General features: G+C 43.1%; 1 protein-coding gene across 2 annotated transcripts in view; it reads right to left on the bottom strand.

Moving 5' to 3' along the window:
- Positions 1-5,583: 5,583 nt before the first annotated feature.
- ABCB1 (ATP binding cassette subfamily B member 1) overlaps positions 5,584-16,581 on the bottom strand; it is a 73,358-nt gene continuing 62,360 nt past the window's right edge. For both annotated transcript variants that reach the window (XM_075922433.1, XM_075922434.1), the window contains 3 exons: positions 10,590-10,796; positions 8,268-8,414; positions 5,584-5,809 (listed from right to left, as the gene is read on the bottom strand). In XM_075922433.1, coding sequence (XP_075778548.1) covers positions 5,612-5,809; positions 8,268-8,414; positions 10,590-10,796 — 552 coding nt within the window. In that variant the 3' untranslated portion in view covers positions 5,584-5,611. The remainder of the gene's footprint in view (positions 5,810-8,267; positions 8,415-10,589; positions 10,797-16,581) is intronic.

Genomic DNA, 16,581 nt, shown 5'->3' with positions numbered 1-16,581 from the left:
TGCCTGGCCCGCATCTCCCTGCGACGGAGGGTGGGTGATGATCCCCACTCTTGTACCTCCCTGTGAGAGAGGGTATTGTGGAATCCATTTTCATATTTAGCTAGAAGCCATCTTATATAACAGAAACCATTTCAGCTTCTTGCTTTAGCATGTAGACCAGAGTGAACTTTCTGTCACCCCGTGAGAGAGGCCTACAGGATGGACTATTAGAATGTGTTAATTGGGCTGGTTGGGACAGGAGATTCACTCTCTAGTACCTGCCCACCATCTTCCTGATAAGGCTTTGTTTTTCCAAGTTTAATTGACGATTTCTGTAATTGGATGCCCTGACGTCAGACTGTTTGGTTAAGGGTATAAAGATACTAGGATTGATTGTATTAGCCAGCCTTACTGGGCCCGGCTCTGCTGGGACCACGTTTGGCTCACTTTGCTTTGCTGATCAATAAAGCTGTCTGTTTAGCCGCCAAAACAGAGAGAAGCTTTTGCACACAGCATTTGATTAACAAGAAACAAAAGTATCTAATGAGCTCCCGGCCTATGCGTCTTTGTGATGGAAGGTGGGCAACGAAGTCCAGCCAACGACTCCCTACATGGGATGGTGGGCAATGAAGACCAGGGCTGCAATTCCTTCAATGGAGGGTGGGAGACAAGCCTCTGTCCCATGCCTCCCTGTGAGGGACGAGTGGGTGACGAAGACCAGGCCTGTGACTCCCTGTCATGGAGGGCAGGCAACAAAGCCCCAGCCAATGGCTCCCTGCAAGGGAGGGCAGGTGATGAACCCCAGGCCCAGGCCTCCCTGTGAGGGAGGGTAGGTGTCAAAGATCAGGTCAGTGTCTCCCTGTGATGAAGGGTGGGCAACAAATCCCCAGCTGATGGCTCCCTGCAAGGAAGGGTAGGCGATAAAAAACAGACCCACACCTCCCTGCGAGGCAGGTCAAGAGACGGATGCTTGGCCTGCGTCTCCCTGCAACGGAGGGTGGGTGATCATCCCTAATTCTGTATCTCCCAGCAAGAGAGCTCATTCAATGAGCTCCTGGCCCATGCTTCTTTGAGGTGGAAGGTGGGCGATGAAGCCCCATCACACGCCTCCCTGCAAAGGAAGGTGGGTGACATGTGCCTTTGGCCTGCACCTCCCTGTGATGGAGGGCAGGCATCAAAGTCTCAGCCAAATGGCTCCCTGCAAGGGAGATTGGGTGATGAACACCAGGCCTGCATCTCCCTGCGAGGGAGGATAGGCAATGATCCTCTGGGCCATGCCTCCCTGTGAGGGTGGGCTGGCCAGGAAGCACCAGCTCACACCCAGGCTCATGTCCCCTTGTGTTGGATGGTGGGTGACGAAGACCAGGCCTGCGATGCCCTGTGAGGGAGGTCAGATGTGCCCTTGACCTGTAACTCCTTGTGATAGCGTGTGGGTGACAAAGTCCTAGCCGACGGCTCCCTGCAAGGGAGGTTGGGTGATGAAGACCCATTTGACCATGCCTGAGGATTCAGACCCAGATGACTCCGAGAACCTGCTGCAACACCAGGTATATTCCAAGAGGGAGCCTGCAAGTGGCCCAGGGGAAGCTGATGACAGTCAGGCTGATCTCATTATATTTGAGTGAGCCAGTGTATTGTGGGCTGGATCCCTGCTGACAGCAGTGGCAGTCAGTCCTGCCAGGGCCCTGGGGTGGGACACAGTGGAGTAAGGAAGGCCTGTATCCCCCCTGCCATCCCACACCGGGTGTCAGTCTCCCCCTCTCCTGCAAGTGAACTGTGGTTTGTTTACCTGCACCAGGGCCTGGGCCTACCTAATTGTCGAACTGTACTTGTTTGCTTGCCCTGCCCCACTCAGGGTTGGATTTGAAAGGGACCATTGGGGCTTTATTTACTGGCTTGAGCATAGGCCCGAGCCCCAGGACTAAGCCATCTGGCTTACAGTGATGAGACCAAGCCAATCCCTCCCTGTGGGGGAGTGCAGCTCATGCCTCCCTGCGAAAGAGAGTGGGCGACGAGCCCTGGCCGACACCTTCCTACAAGAGAGAGCAGGCAATGAAGCCCTGTCCCGCGCCTCCTTGTGAGAGGGTGTGATGAAGACTAGGCCCATGACTCCCTACAAGGGAAGGTGGTCAACGAGCCTCAATCCTGCGCCTCCCTGCAAGGCAGAGGGGGCAAAGAGCCCCCCCTCCCGTACATCCTTCTAAGTGAGGGCGGGTGACAAGCCCCCATCCCAGGTCTCCCTATGCGGCAGGGTTGGCAACTAGCACCCAGCCCACACCTCACTGCGATATAGGGCAGATGATGAGCTCCCGGTTCACATCTCCCCGCGAGGGAGGGAGGGAACCAGACCTCAGTCCCGTGTCTCCCTGTGAGGGAGGGTGGGTGAAGAGGGAGGGTGAAGAGCCTCTGGCCTGCAATTCCCTGTGAGGGAGGGCAGGCAACAAAGTCCCATCCCATTCCGTCCTGCAAGAGAGGGAAGGTAACAAGTCTCTGACCCACACCTCCCTATGATGGTAGGTGGGCCAGGAAGCTCCAGACCCTGCCTCCCTATGAGGGAGGGTGTGTGACGAAGTCCTGGCCTGCAAGCAAGAGCAGGAGACAAGCCTCAGTCCCTCGCCTCCCCACGAAGGAAAGCATGTAAAGAGCTCTCCCGGCACATGCGTCTCGGTGAGGGAGGGTGGTGACGAGGATCAGACCTGTGACTCCCTACAAAGGAGGATGGGTGATTGACCTCAGTCCCACGCCTCCCTGCAAGGAAGCTTCCGGTCCATGCTTCCCTGTGAGGCAGGTGATGAGCTCCCACTGTGAAGGAGGGCAAGAGACTGACCTCAGTCCCATGCTATCCTGTGAAGGTGAATCAGCGCTCTCCCCTCCTCCAGCACATGCTTCCCTGTAGGGAGGGCTGGTGATGAAGACCAGGTGTGAGGTTATTGGATTTCATGTGAGCAGGCACAACATCATTGCACCCACTGTTGTGTGTTTGCCCCAAATCTGTGCAAAGTGGGCCAAGTGAGGTGTCTAATGAAAGCTTAGCTGATTCTGGTTATGCTACTCATATGCATGTATGATTTTTGTATGTTACGTTATTACTATTGGCTCTGTATTTGTATTTTAAATGTGTCTGGGAGACAGCAGCAGGCGTCACCCAGCTATTGTGAGGGTTGACAACTCAGTGAATAGCTGCATGGACAATTCAGCTGCAAACTTGCAGACCAGCAGGTCCACCAGGGCTAGCTGCCTAAAAAGGACATAGGACAGATTGCTTGAAAATGTGACTGGCTGACTCAATTTTGGGAGGTTCCTACACACAGGAGAAAAATGGATTTCCTTCCACATGGGCAAGATCATAAAAGGGGCCCTAAGAATTCCTTCATTTGTCTTCAGTCCTGCTTTTAAGTTCAGAACCATCTTGGTATGGACAAATGGCAAGAAAGATGTGTTGACCCAACCTTTGGATGTACTCCAAAGACTTTTAAGGTAGCAGTTTATTACATCTCTAAGAGCCTGCATCAGGAATTTGGTGACTGATGTATGTAATGTGATTTCTTTAACAATTCTACTTCCAATCATTTCTTTTTATTAATAAATCTTTAGATTCTAAACAATTGGCACACGCCAGGGGGAAGTAGGTACCGGTACACCATCCCAGAGAGAGGGCTCCAGGATGGAAAGTGTTCGAGTCAGGTGGAGGGTTGGGTGCTGAGCAAGCCACAGGCTTGTGGCTGTGAGAGTGCAGGAGTTTGGGCTGGGGTGCAGGAGGGGCTCAGGGCAGGGAGGCTGGGAGTATGATGGGCTCAGGACACAGACCTGCAGTGTGTGAATGGTGCAAGAGTGTTGTGGCAGAAGACTGAGGATGTGGGGGTGCAGGAGTTTGGGGATGTGAGAGGCTCAGGACAGGGGGTTCCAGTGTATGATAGGCTCAGGTTTGGAGCTTGGGGGGGGGGTGCAGGAGTGTTATGATGTTGCGGCCAGATGGGGGCTTGTTGGCCAGGCTTCATTTTCAAATAAAATATTGTCAAACACAACGGCTATGTCTACACTGGCCCCAAATTCCGGAAAAGGGATGCAAAGCAGGTAAGTCAGAATAGGGAAATCCACGGGGGATTTAAATATCCCCCGCGGATTTAAATAAACATGTCCGCCGCTTTTTTTCCGGCTTGGGGAAAAGCCGGAAAAGTAGGAATAAGAGATCCTCCGGAAAAGGGCTTTATTCCGGAGGATCGCGCCAGTCTAGACGCTTTTTTCCGGCTTTTCCCCAAGCCGGAAAAAAAGCGGCGGACATGTTTATTTAAATCCGCGGGGGATATTTAAATCCCCCGTGGATTTCCCTATTCTGACTTACCTGCTTTGCATCCCTTTTCCGGAATTTGGGGCCAGTGTAGATGTAGCCAACATGTTTCAACATTGTCTTTATTTATGAGAGGTGGGGAACCTGTTTTGAGTCAGGGGTCACTGTCCACAGAAAAGTCAGAGATGCAAAAAAAACAACCCCTCCAAAAAAAAAAAAAAAAAAAAAACCCAGGCCTCACTAATGTGACACCAACTGTGCTGGTGGGGGCAGGGTGCTGGTGGGGGCAGGGGACATGGTGCTGGTCGGGGGAGGCTGTTCAGGGCGAGGGGTCAGGGACAGGGACAGCTTGGTTTGGGATCCTGGGTCTCAGGAAGCACGCGAGCAGCTCTTCCCCTCCCCTCCCCTCCCCTCTCCTCCGCTCCCCTCCCCCTAGTGTGCTTCTTGAAACATCGGGTCTGTTGCTTTGCCAGGGACTGACTTCCTCCTGCTGCCAGCCTGCGCAGGGGGTAGGGAGTGAGTAGAAGTGAAAGAGAGAGAGAGAGAATATCCCAGGACTGCATGCCAGCTCCAACTTCTCAGAAAGCATATGCTCTTCCTCTGCTCCCCATGACAGCCACATGCTTCCTAAGAAGTTGGAGCTGGCATGCAGTACCAGGATTCCTAGTCCCTCCACTCCCCACTCTAACCCAATCCCCATCCCTTCTCCTCTCCTCCCCCAGAACCAGGAACTTCCCTCACCCCCCACTTTAACCCAGTCCCCCTCCCTCCAACCTTATGCTCGGGTCCTGAGCCAGAGCCGCTGCTACGGCCGCATACATCCTTCTACTGGTGCTGGGTGTGTGAGCTGAATGGCTGTCTTTAAGTATGTTCTGGGTGGGATGCTGGGACACCATGTGCACCCCATCTAACCTGATCCCCCTCCCCTCTCATCCCCTTCTCCAGAGCCAGGCATCTCCCTTTCCCCGTCTAATCTTATGCCCAGCTCCCAGAGCTGGAGCTGCACCAAGAGCGGGAGCCGCTGTTGCATGCACGTGGCTCAGAGCTGCCTGGCCGTGAGCGGCTGACCTGAGCGTTTCCGGGCTCTGGCCCGGTTCCATCAGGAGCTGCCAAATTTTTCTTTGCAAGCTGCATGCGGCTCATGAGCCGCAGGTTGGACACTGCTGGAGTAGGAGATTGGTCACAGTTTATATTTGGTTCAGTGTTCCTTGGCTCTCCAGGGTTTATCAGGACCTTTTCTCTTTTATAGGCTTTCCTGAAAACAAGGACTGATTGGCAATATTGTCATTTGCCAAGTATGGAAACAATTGCACAGAAACATGGCACTGCTTTTAATTACATATTTCATGGTCTAGCTTTAATATTAACCAGAGAATAGTAGATGCCTTTTTCAGCCAAGAGTTGCTGATGTGTTCCTTGTTCTACGATCCTTCCATTCTGGATTACCGCTATCTTGTCAGCATTTTGCACGGTGGAGAGGCGATGAGCTATCACAATACAGGTGCGACCTTCTCTTGCTTTATCCAGTGCTTCTTGGACCACCTGGTCAATTACCAAAGCAGAAGATAATTTGCTAAAATAAGCGACAAATGTAGTGCAAAGAAACCCCTTTCAGATGTTGCTAAGTGAGGTATCAAATCTGATGTAATTTACAATTTAAATTAAATGATCAGTGAGAGAGATGAGGCTGGATGGCACAAGGGAATAGTAAGGGGATGACTATCTAGCTTCCTGTTTTAAATCTAGCTTGTATGCACGAGTGAGCTGTAAATATTGATGAATTTCTGGATGTCTATTCAAACTACAGTGGTGAACATCTTGGGAAAGTTGCTAATGGACCTGTGTCCACATCACCAAAATAGTCACAGCTGGCAGCCTTATTGGCAATTTCAGCAGAAAGACCAAGTATTGTACAGGCACAGAGCTGGTCCTTTTAGGATAGTGTTAAGAAGTGGTGGAATGCTTGTATTGTGCTGTTCTAAGGAAGTCATTCCATATTTCATGAAAGTTCCCTTTAAAGCCAAAGAGAAGCATGCCTTCACCACAGTGGGCCACATATCAGTATTATCAACTCTAACCATTCAAAAATCAGGAGGCAGGCCCCCAATTCTCATGAAAGTATAAATCATGACATTTTGAAAAATAATATTTTGGATCTTTTTATTGCTCTCTTGTTTTTGCATATTCGGGGTGCACTCGGGTCATGTTTTCAAGCTGTTCTCACAAAGCTAGGAAATACTTTTAAAATGGCATCTGAAATTCTCACACAATTACATGATGCCAGGAGCTGGGGCTTTCAAATCAAGAAGAAATAGTAAGAGACCCTGAAGAAAACTGAGCTTTGGCAGAAAAAACTCAGCGCTGACAAACATAACTTGAAGCCTTTTTAGTGCTGGATCTATTATGCGGACAGTATGTGAGGACAGCATACATTTCCCCACCTCTGCCACTGTATTTGAGGCATGACTTGAAGTGCTCCTATTTTAATCTGAGACTGAGCAATGTACCCAATTGTGTTGCATCTTCAATAGGTCAGAAATTTCGAATAGGGATAAAAATCATTAAAGATCACAACTGAAAATATAGGTCTTGTCTACTGGGAAAATTTACTGCCATAATTATACTGGTGTAATATCACTATAGTTATACCAGTATAACTTCCAGTGTGGACATTCCAATTCTGGAATAAGAGTGCTTTTTTCCAGTTTAACTGGAGAAACTCTCAAACCAATTGCCAGTGACATTCCTAACTTCCTCAAAATGGGATTCTTCCATTTGTTTTTTTAAGTAAAGTTTTTTTTCTACCCTTCCCCATCCAACTCTTCCCCAGTTAAAACCTCTGGAACTGTGTATGCTTGGAATAAAATAGAAAAATTGGTGTTAAATTACAGTGAGTATAAGTATAACAGAGCATTTAATATTTCCAGGAATCTTAGTCCTTTACCATAATGAAGAATGTTCTTGGGGATGTATCTACACTGCACCATAACTCGAACTAAGATATGCAATTTGCATAGCTCAAAGTGTGTATCTTATTTTGCTGCTATTTCAAAATAGCTTATTTCATCATTTGGTGCTGTCTACCAAGTTTCAAAATAAAGCACTATTCTGAAACATCCCGTACTCCTTGTAGAATGAGGTTTACAGGGACATCAGAATAGCAAGGCTAAAATAATGGACTTGCTATTAAGACACAGGATAGCTATTTCAGGATACTCTGGTATCCTGAAATAATGTTGCACTGTAGATGTACCCTACGTGAGCAAGTCAATGCCGGCAAGTTTCATAAACTTATGACTAGGTCTGTGATAAGTATTTTTCTTAAAACCTCAGCTCCTAGAGAAAAGTGATTATGTGAGGATCTCAGCTTTCATTTAAAAGTAAACAGAAGTAAGTTTCTGGCCATCATGGTTGCATGGAAAAACTTAACACCTCTCAAGTGTACCTTAAAAGCACAAAAACAAGAAAGCAAAGAAGAAGATCATGTAGTTAATTTTAAATCTCATTAAGCCAGTCTTCCAGGATGCCTGTCCCATAATTTTTGAATTCTTGCAGTTGATAATACTTGGTAACCTAAAGTATACTTCATTTCTAGCATAGAAGATGGCGAGTGGCATGAGCATGGGCCAAAGGATTCTGGAGAAGCAGGGACTAGAGAGAAGTAGTGGTTTCCCCTTCAAAGTGCCACCTCTCTACAGCAGCTGGCTGCAGGACTGCCTCCTGCTCCTCCAGAGTCCTCCGGGCAGCTGCTCATCATCATCTGTGCCTCCTTGCCTAGTCCCTGGGGCTGCCGGTGAGCTTTTTTTGTCTGTGTAGATGTTCATAAGTCGGATGTTTGTAACTCAAGGAATGCCTGCCTATATATATCATTTGTACAAAAGTTCCAGATTCCCAGACTTTGGATTGTAACAGGCATTTATGGAAATCACAGCAGTAACCACAATTGTTGGATTAACAACTATGGTTCTAGATTTCCCCTGTGTACATAAACACTACATACCTTTTCACTTTCTGAATCTAGAGCAGATGTGGCTTCATCCAGTAGCAGAATTTGAGGATGACGTACAAGAGCTCGTGCAATGGCAATACGTTGCTTCTGACCACCCGAGAGCTGAGTTCCTTTGTCTCCCACACTGGTATTATATTTCTAAATATAATAAATACAAGTTTAGAAGGTGTGTCCAACCAGCAATTTAGCCTGGATATGGATTTAAACCACAGTCCCATAGAACTTGAGCTTTCTACTCCTGAATATTTTATTTCAGCAGTTCTTTGGAAACAGATTACTGTACCACAGTTAGTGAAGACCTCAAACATCTTAGCTGCTTATATGATGTCCATTACCATAACACCTGAACATCCTAATTTTTAATGTTTTTATCTTTGCAATATCTATATGAGGTAGGGAAGTCAAGTGTATATCCCCATTTTACAGATGAGGACTGAGGCACTGCTAGGTTCACACAGGACCTGCTGCAGGTCAAGGAATTAGACCACACCTCTACTATCTCAAGTTCTAGGCTAGCATCCTACCTACTAGACCATCTTTTTTCTAGTGAGTTCATCTTGAAGGGAAAAAAATCATAATTTAAAAAGAGAATGTTATGGTTTTAGGCTAAATTATGTACACATCTAATTGATGGTCATAACTGACTTGGGGCATCCAATAATGTTAGCTTTTAAAATACGCATGCAATTTACTTTTGAACTGGTTGGTATTCCCTGAAACCCTGCACCGGTTGGACATTAGGAAAAACTTCCTAACTATCAGGGAGGGTGAAACACTGGAATAGGTTGCCTGGGGAGGTTGTGGAATCTCCATCTCTGGAAATATTTAAGAGCAGGTTAGACAGACATCCATCAGAGATGGTCTAGACAGTACTGGTCCTGTGATGACGGCAGGGGACTGGACTTGATGATCTCTTGAGGTCCCTTCCAGTTCTAGTGTTCTACAATACTGTATGGACCGCATATGAATCTGTTGACTAAATTAACACTACAGTTTTATTGCAGGAGATAATATTTTATATTTAATAAACTAGCAAATGGGCCCAAAAGTTGACCATTGTTCTGATTTTTTAATTGAGTTCTTTCTTTTCAGGATTAAGATAATAAATTATCAAAATATTTAACTAAGCTTTGGGCCATATCTTCTACTGACATAAATTGGTATATGTCCATTGACTTCTTTGGATCAAATGCATTAATTCACACTGAAAAATTACTAGAATTTACTCCATCATCCTTCCCTTTTGGTACTCTGAGCAGCTGATGATATGCACAGAAAGGAATAATACTGTATTTGAAACATTCTAAAACATTATAGAGCAGATAAACGATTACATTTTGGCTACCTTTAGATCAATTCTTAAAATAAAGTCAAAACAGTTGTACAGATATTTGCTTTCAAATTATTATTTCTACTATGGCAGAGTCCAAATATCCCATTCAGAATTTAGCTTCATCATGCTGGTCACTATTGAATTCTTTCTCTCTCGTGGCTTACAATGTAATTACAGATATGACACAGAGGATGAGAGGATATGGGGAGTAGACTGAGGGTAAAGTTAATAAAATCACATGTTTTTATAGGCCAGCTATGTGCACAGTTTGATGTTTCTGAGTTGACTTTTGGTTTTTTTAATTAGGACATTTAAAAAAATTATAACGCCTCATGGTCTCCAAACATTGTAACTCCCCTCTTTACCTGAAATCTTGTAAAATGTATTTTTCATTACTCAACTTTAGGAAATTGCAGGTCTTCTAAGGACAGCAGTTCTTCACAATGGAATTTCAACTTGCACATTATTTTCTTAATTTTAATGTTCAAGGAAGACCTGCTTGTTTTTTTGTTAATCTTAGAATGATCAGAAATACCAAGTCTCCCTCCCTTGCAGGTTTAGCTGGAGGATTCCTAGGATCATTCAGTTTGGCAATGTTCTCAGACCCTAACTAAATCCTTATCAAAGATAATTTCTACCAAGTGTTTTAGATAGTTTGCTTTGTTATCCACTATTTAACAATGTTTTAAACAACAAAATATTTTAAGCAATCTTTTCATTAAAAACATGTATTTCTCTCGGTTAATCAGGTTTCACATGTTTGGTTTCATAAACCTTCTAGTTCTCCACTAGCCTATTGATTCTCCCAAAAAAATGTTGTAGAGAATATTACACTAGAAATTAAAATCAACAGACATGGAAAAAAACAAACGCTTTTAGGTCCCTTTACATCCCAGAGAAGGATAAAAGGGCACAACGCCTTTTTATTTTTCATTGCAAGTCCCCTTTTGTTTTGGGTAAGAAACAAAGATTTAACTTACATTTGGCAGAGAGTCAATGAAGGAATGTATGTTGGCTGCTTTTGCTGCATTTATAATCTCTTCATGTGATACCTCCCTATTGTTATCTCCATATGCAATATTCTCAGCAATACTGCAGTCAAACAGGATCGGCTCTTGTGAGACAATACCAATCTGAGCTCTAAGCCATTGGATATTTAATGCCTTTGCATGTTGGCCATCCAGCAGCTAAAAAGCAAGAATACTTAAATGTCAGAGATTAGGGAAGCTTTACCTTATATGAAAAATGTCACATCAACTTTTTTACTCTGTACAGCTCATATCAACAATTCTTTGCAAAATGCTTTATACAATGATTTTGGTGGCTTCAATTTATTTGTAAGGAGATTTCAAAGGATGTAATTCAAGTCTTCAATCCCAGTTCCTTTGAATATCTTTCTAATCTTGAGCCTAATTCCTTCTAACATTGTTTATATTTTAAAAATATGTCCAAAGTGATACATAGATCAAACACTGAAAAAAATGGAGTAAGATCATACTCTTAGGTCTTGTCTACAAGGCAACGTTACTTGTATAAGTTAAGTTCTGAATTTAAACGGATACAATTATACTGGCATAACTGGCAAAAATTTCCCAAGTAGGCAAACCCTTAGGCTACGTCTACACTGGCATGATTTTCCGAAAATGCTTTTAACAGAAAAGTTTTCCGTTAAAAGCATTTTCGGAAAAGCACATCTAGATTGGCAGGATGCTTTTCCGCACAAGCACTTTTTGCGGAAAAGCGTCCGTGGCCAATCTAGACGCGGTTTTCCGCAAAAAAGCCCCGATCGCCATTTTCGCGATCAGGGCTTTTTTGCGGAAAACATTACTGTGCTGTTTACACTGGCCCTCTTGTGCAAAAGTCTTTCGGAAAAAGACTTTTGCCCAAATGGGAGCAGCATAGTATTTCCGGAAAAGCACTGACAATCTTACATGAGATCGTCAGTGCTTTTCCGGAAATTCAAGCGGCCAGTGTAGACAGCTGGCAAGTTTTTCCGCAAAACCAGTCTAGACACAGCCTTAGAGTCTGAGTGCTATGGACAGGATGCTTTATAAACAATTGTCAGCATGGACAAACACAGTACTACACTCCCTCTGGGGCATCTGGCACTGGCCACTGTTGGAATTCTGGGCTCGATGGACTTTTGATCTGATCCAGTATGGCCATGTTTATGTTCTTATATCTACTGGCCAAACCTAGGTCTAATATTAGTCAATATTTTCATTAATAATTTGGATAACGGAGTAGAGAATACGCTTTAAAAACTTGTGGATAACAAACTGGAGAGGAGGGTTTCAAGAACTTTGGAGGACAGAATTAGAATTCAAAATGATCTTTGACAAATTCAACAACTGAGCTAAAATAAACAAGATTAAATCCTATAAAGATAAATGCAAAGTACTACAATTAAGGGAAAATCAAATGCACAAGTACAATGTGGGGAATAACTGGCTAGGTGAAATTATTGCTGAAAAGGATTTGCAGGTTCTTGATCACAAATATGAGTCAACAATGGGATACAGTTGTGTAAAAGGCAAATACAACTCTCCTGTTAGTAATTTCCAGAGTATGTAAAACACGGGAGGTAATTGTTCCACTCTTCTGGCATTGGTGAGGTCACAGATGGAATACTGTAGCTAGTTCTGGGCACCAAACTTTAGAAAGGAGTTGAACAAATTGGAGAGTCCAGAGAGTAACAAAATGATAAAAGGTTTAGAAAACCTATAAGGAAAGATTTTAAAAAGTGGGCACATTTAGTTTTCAGAAAAGAAGACTGACAGGGCTCCTGGTAAGTGTTCCTATATGCTAAGGGCAGTGACGAAGAGGATGAAGATTAGTTATCCTACCTTCAACAAACATGGAGTACAAAAGTAATGGGCTTAAACGGCAGCAAGAGATTTAGGTTCCATATTAGGAAAAACTTCTTTATGACCAGCTCTGTAATAATTTCCCATGGGCAGTTGTGAAATTCCCATTACTGGAAATTTTAAAGAACAAGTTGAACACCTAGCAGGGATGAACAAAGTTTACTTATTCCTGCCTCAGCACTGGGAACTGGATTTCATTTCTATGATTATAGCTACCCAAAGAAGAAGAATACAATTTTGCAGAACATACTATGGTTACAGCATTTGTTTCCATGCCAAATGCATAACAAGAACAAGAGAGACCCCAGAATTGCCAATAGGCCATTATGAGGGAACTCATCTGGGATGTTAGAGACTGTCAGAGATCAGGAAACTTAACCAAAATCTTGACGTCTCAGGTGAGTACCCTAACCACTGGGATATGAAGGGTTGGGGAACACCACGCTGTGATTGAGACAGAAAATCTCTCCTGGACCCAAGAAGTATTTTGAGAGTTCCCAAACCCTGCCCCAATTTTTTATTGCCCCTCAAAGATACCAGCAGATATCTAAAATGCTCTTTATTATGAACTACATCAGAGTTCCAAGAAAAATGTGTTTCTCCTTTCAGGTAAAATCTTTGAACTTGTTAAAGTTCCAGAGCACAATGGTAGCAAAATATTTTTCTTTGAGTGTTCTTTGCATATTCCCATTCTTGGGGAGCATATACTGGTTGCAGCCAGAGTACTACTAGCAGCTTCTATTACCAGTGCCAATTAAGACATCCTCTCTCCTGCCCTTCCTTGAAGGAAAGACCATCATATCTGATCATGCCAACTGAATAGTATAAATGGTTACAACACAAATTTCATTTAGAGGCACATTTTAATGTATCTGATATTACTGGAGATATGATATTACTATTATAATGCTTGCCTGATAAGAGATTGAGATGAGTTACTGAACATGAGGGATCTTCTGACTCAATATCCCCACTATTGACAATTCCAACCGGCTTGCCACTTCTCACTTTTTAAATTCCTGCATCAGCTATTTCACTGATTCCTTTGAGTTCAAAATTGGTGGCTGAATGGAAACAAGTCTCATAACAGAGACTCAAGTGTTTCCTACACAGAGTCCTCCTCCTCCAAGTAATTTATGGATATCCTATGTACCAAGCTGGTGATATGATACCAGGTTGGGGAAACTGACAAGTCTGGCTTATGCATCCCTGGATGCGTTGGCCATACTAGCCAATGCCTATTTTATAGATACCATCACAGAAAGTCTGTCTTTCTGGTGTTGGATCATCTTCAGTCAGAATCTTCACATTCTAGAGCTAGGGAACATTCCTCTTTCTTTGCAGGGGATGTCCTCTGAGACTATCAAGAGGGTCCACCACAGGATCAATCTCAAGACTTCACAAAAGCAGAAAGTGGTTCACTTCCTGATCCCAGTGTGGAAGTAACATCAACATCATCTCCTTCAGAGGATCAACTCACAAATTAGTGGACAGAATATCCTCCACTTTAAAATTACCTTCTGTGGCTTTGAAGGAGGCTGTCCATCCAGTTTGACATTCTTGGACTGGGTGTACACTTTTATTGCCTCTGTAGAAGAGTTGTGGCATCAACAAACATTCTTTGTTTCTAATCCAGCATCATGCCAACAAATTTCAAAAAAGGCTGACAAGTTCTATCAAATTCCACCTGAGAGATTCTTTTGTTATAGCAGCAACACTTCAAAAACCTAAGTCAGGTTTTCAGTGCTCTACTCCTTATGATAAAAGCCAGATATCAGTTTCAACTGTGGGAAAACATGTCCGTCTTCATCAAACATCTTGGAGAGGTTCAAAAAAAATTATCAACTTTAATCAAAGAGGGTCAAAATGTGACCAGGAATGCCTTTAGAACATCATTTGTTTTATCCAATACCACTATGAAATATATCGCATTGGCAACAGCTCTATATAAGCTTTCATGATTATGATCTTACTCTCTTTCTATGGAAATGAGACCTTCAGTATAGAACTTTTTACCCTTTTAAGTGGATAGACTATGTAGTACAAAATCTGATGTGATATTAGAAAAGAAAATGTCTCATTCCACAGCTAGATCTCTGGGGCTATTCTTGCCTTATAGAGGAAGACCATCTACATCTATGTTCAGATATCATAGGCAATATGTTTCACCTTCTTCCTTTTTGTCTTACTGTACTCAAAGGAGACATGCATACAACAGCAACTATCACAAGCATCCTTTCAAACACAGGAAAAGGAAGGAATCCTACAAATGCCAAATAAGGACAAAGAATTCCTTGGTTGTTGGACAACTAGTCATTAAAATTTTGGAATTTGTGCATCCTATATATAACATTTACTCAACTGCCATTCATATTGAAGCAAATCAGTGAAATCATAGAATGGATAAGGACTCTTCACAGATGCATGAACGGTTTAAGACATAGCTCGTCCAAACTTGTTCAAGCTTTGAGGCTTTCCAGACAGATTTGTTTGCTACCAAATTCAATGTAAAAATGTTGCTTTTTTGCTTAAGAGAAGGCTTGGACAGTCTATTGTTGATGGTCAGAGATCTCCTACATTGGGGAATGTTGTTGATGTATGCATTTCCCCTATTGCCGCGAATCCTCAAAGTTTTGTATTTTTTTTTTAAAGAAAATAAAACAAGATTTTACCAGGATAATTTTAGCTACTCCAGCATGACTGTGGGAACAGTAAAACCTGGAATTACTCAGTTTACCCAACAGCAAATACGAGATGCTCCTGCTATTGATAGAGTTACTATCCCAAGAGAGGAGGGTTTCTACCCAGATCATCAATCATTATATCTAACAACATGGGTAATAGACAGACAGCATGGACTTCAACAGATTCAGAAACATCATGCTCTGTTGAAGTGCAGCATCTACCTGGAAATTGATGTTGATGTTAACAGTCTCAGTTCCCATACTTATTTTTGAATATTTGTAATAAAAAAAATGGAGGAATCTTTCTTCTCCACGAAATTCCATTTAGCTGCAACAGCACTATTCCATATTCATGCTAATGGAAAATCCATCTTATTACACAAGTTGATGAAAAGTTGTTTAAGAGGTGTATTGAATTTGTATCCCCCAGTATGGGAGTTGGTCCCTCTGTGGAATTTAAAATTAGTTTTAACACAATTTATGTCTCTTCCATTTGAGCCTCAAGTAAGTCGTTCTTTGATTCATCTTTGTATACAAAGAACTTTTATAATAGTTTTCACTTCCGTTAGACGAATTAATGAGTTACATGCATTGATGACTGAACCCATTCTATTATTTTTCAAAAACGATAGTATTTTCTGAGCACACCCTAAATTCTTGCCCAGAGTGGTTTCAGAGTTTCATGTTAATCAAAGTATTAACGTATCCGTATTTTTCCTAAACTTCACACAAGGGAAGGAGAATCCAGAGTACACATCTTGGATGCAACGAGAACAGCCTTATATTACATGGACAAAATATATTAACTCACATGCAGGTACTTTTAAGGGTCAGACAGTGTATTGAAGTGTTATAATGGAACTTCACTTTCTCCTCCTGTTCCTCTTAGAGCCCATTTTATTCTAATAGTTGCTATATCTGCAGTATTCACTAAACTGAGTCCTCTTATTGAGATACAAGGCTGGAACATGGAATTCAATTCACATTTTTACAAGACATTACGTTTTGGATGTAGCAACAAGGTCTGGTGCAGTTTGGCAGAGTGATGCTCCAACTACTGTTTAATTAGAACTCTATTTCCTCCTTCCAATTTATAGTACTGCTTGCCGAACTATCCCTAGACTGGGAATATGCAGAGGATACTTGGAGGAAATGAAGATTATTTATTTGTAACCAGAGTTCAAGAGGGATGCTGCATATTCACACTCCCCACCAACCTTCCTCATTTCTGTGGAGTTCTACTGTTAGTATTAAATTGGTGTTCTTCAGTAGTATTTAGAGGGAACTGAGGCAGTAATAGGTGCCACTACCCTTTTCATTACCATGTTCTCAGAACACTGATGGCTAGGGAAAGAGGGTGGGGATTTAAGTGGCATTGCTACTAGAAGGTTTCACCATTCTGGCTGCATACAGTCAGTACT

Source organism: Pelodiscus sinensis, chromosome 2 (assembly GCF_049634645.1).
Source record: "Pelodiscus sinensis isolate JC-2024 chromosome 2, ASM4963464v1, whole genome shotgun sequence".
Taxonomy (NCBI): domain Eukaryota; kingdom Metazoa; phylum Chordata; order Testudines; family Trionychidae; genus Pelodiscus; species Pelodiscus sinensis.
The sequence above is the reverse complement of the archived record's forward strand: the minus strand, read 5'-3'. Positions and strand labels throughout refer to the sequence as shown.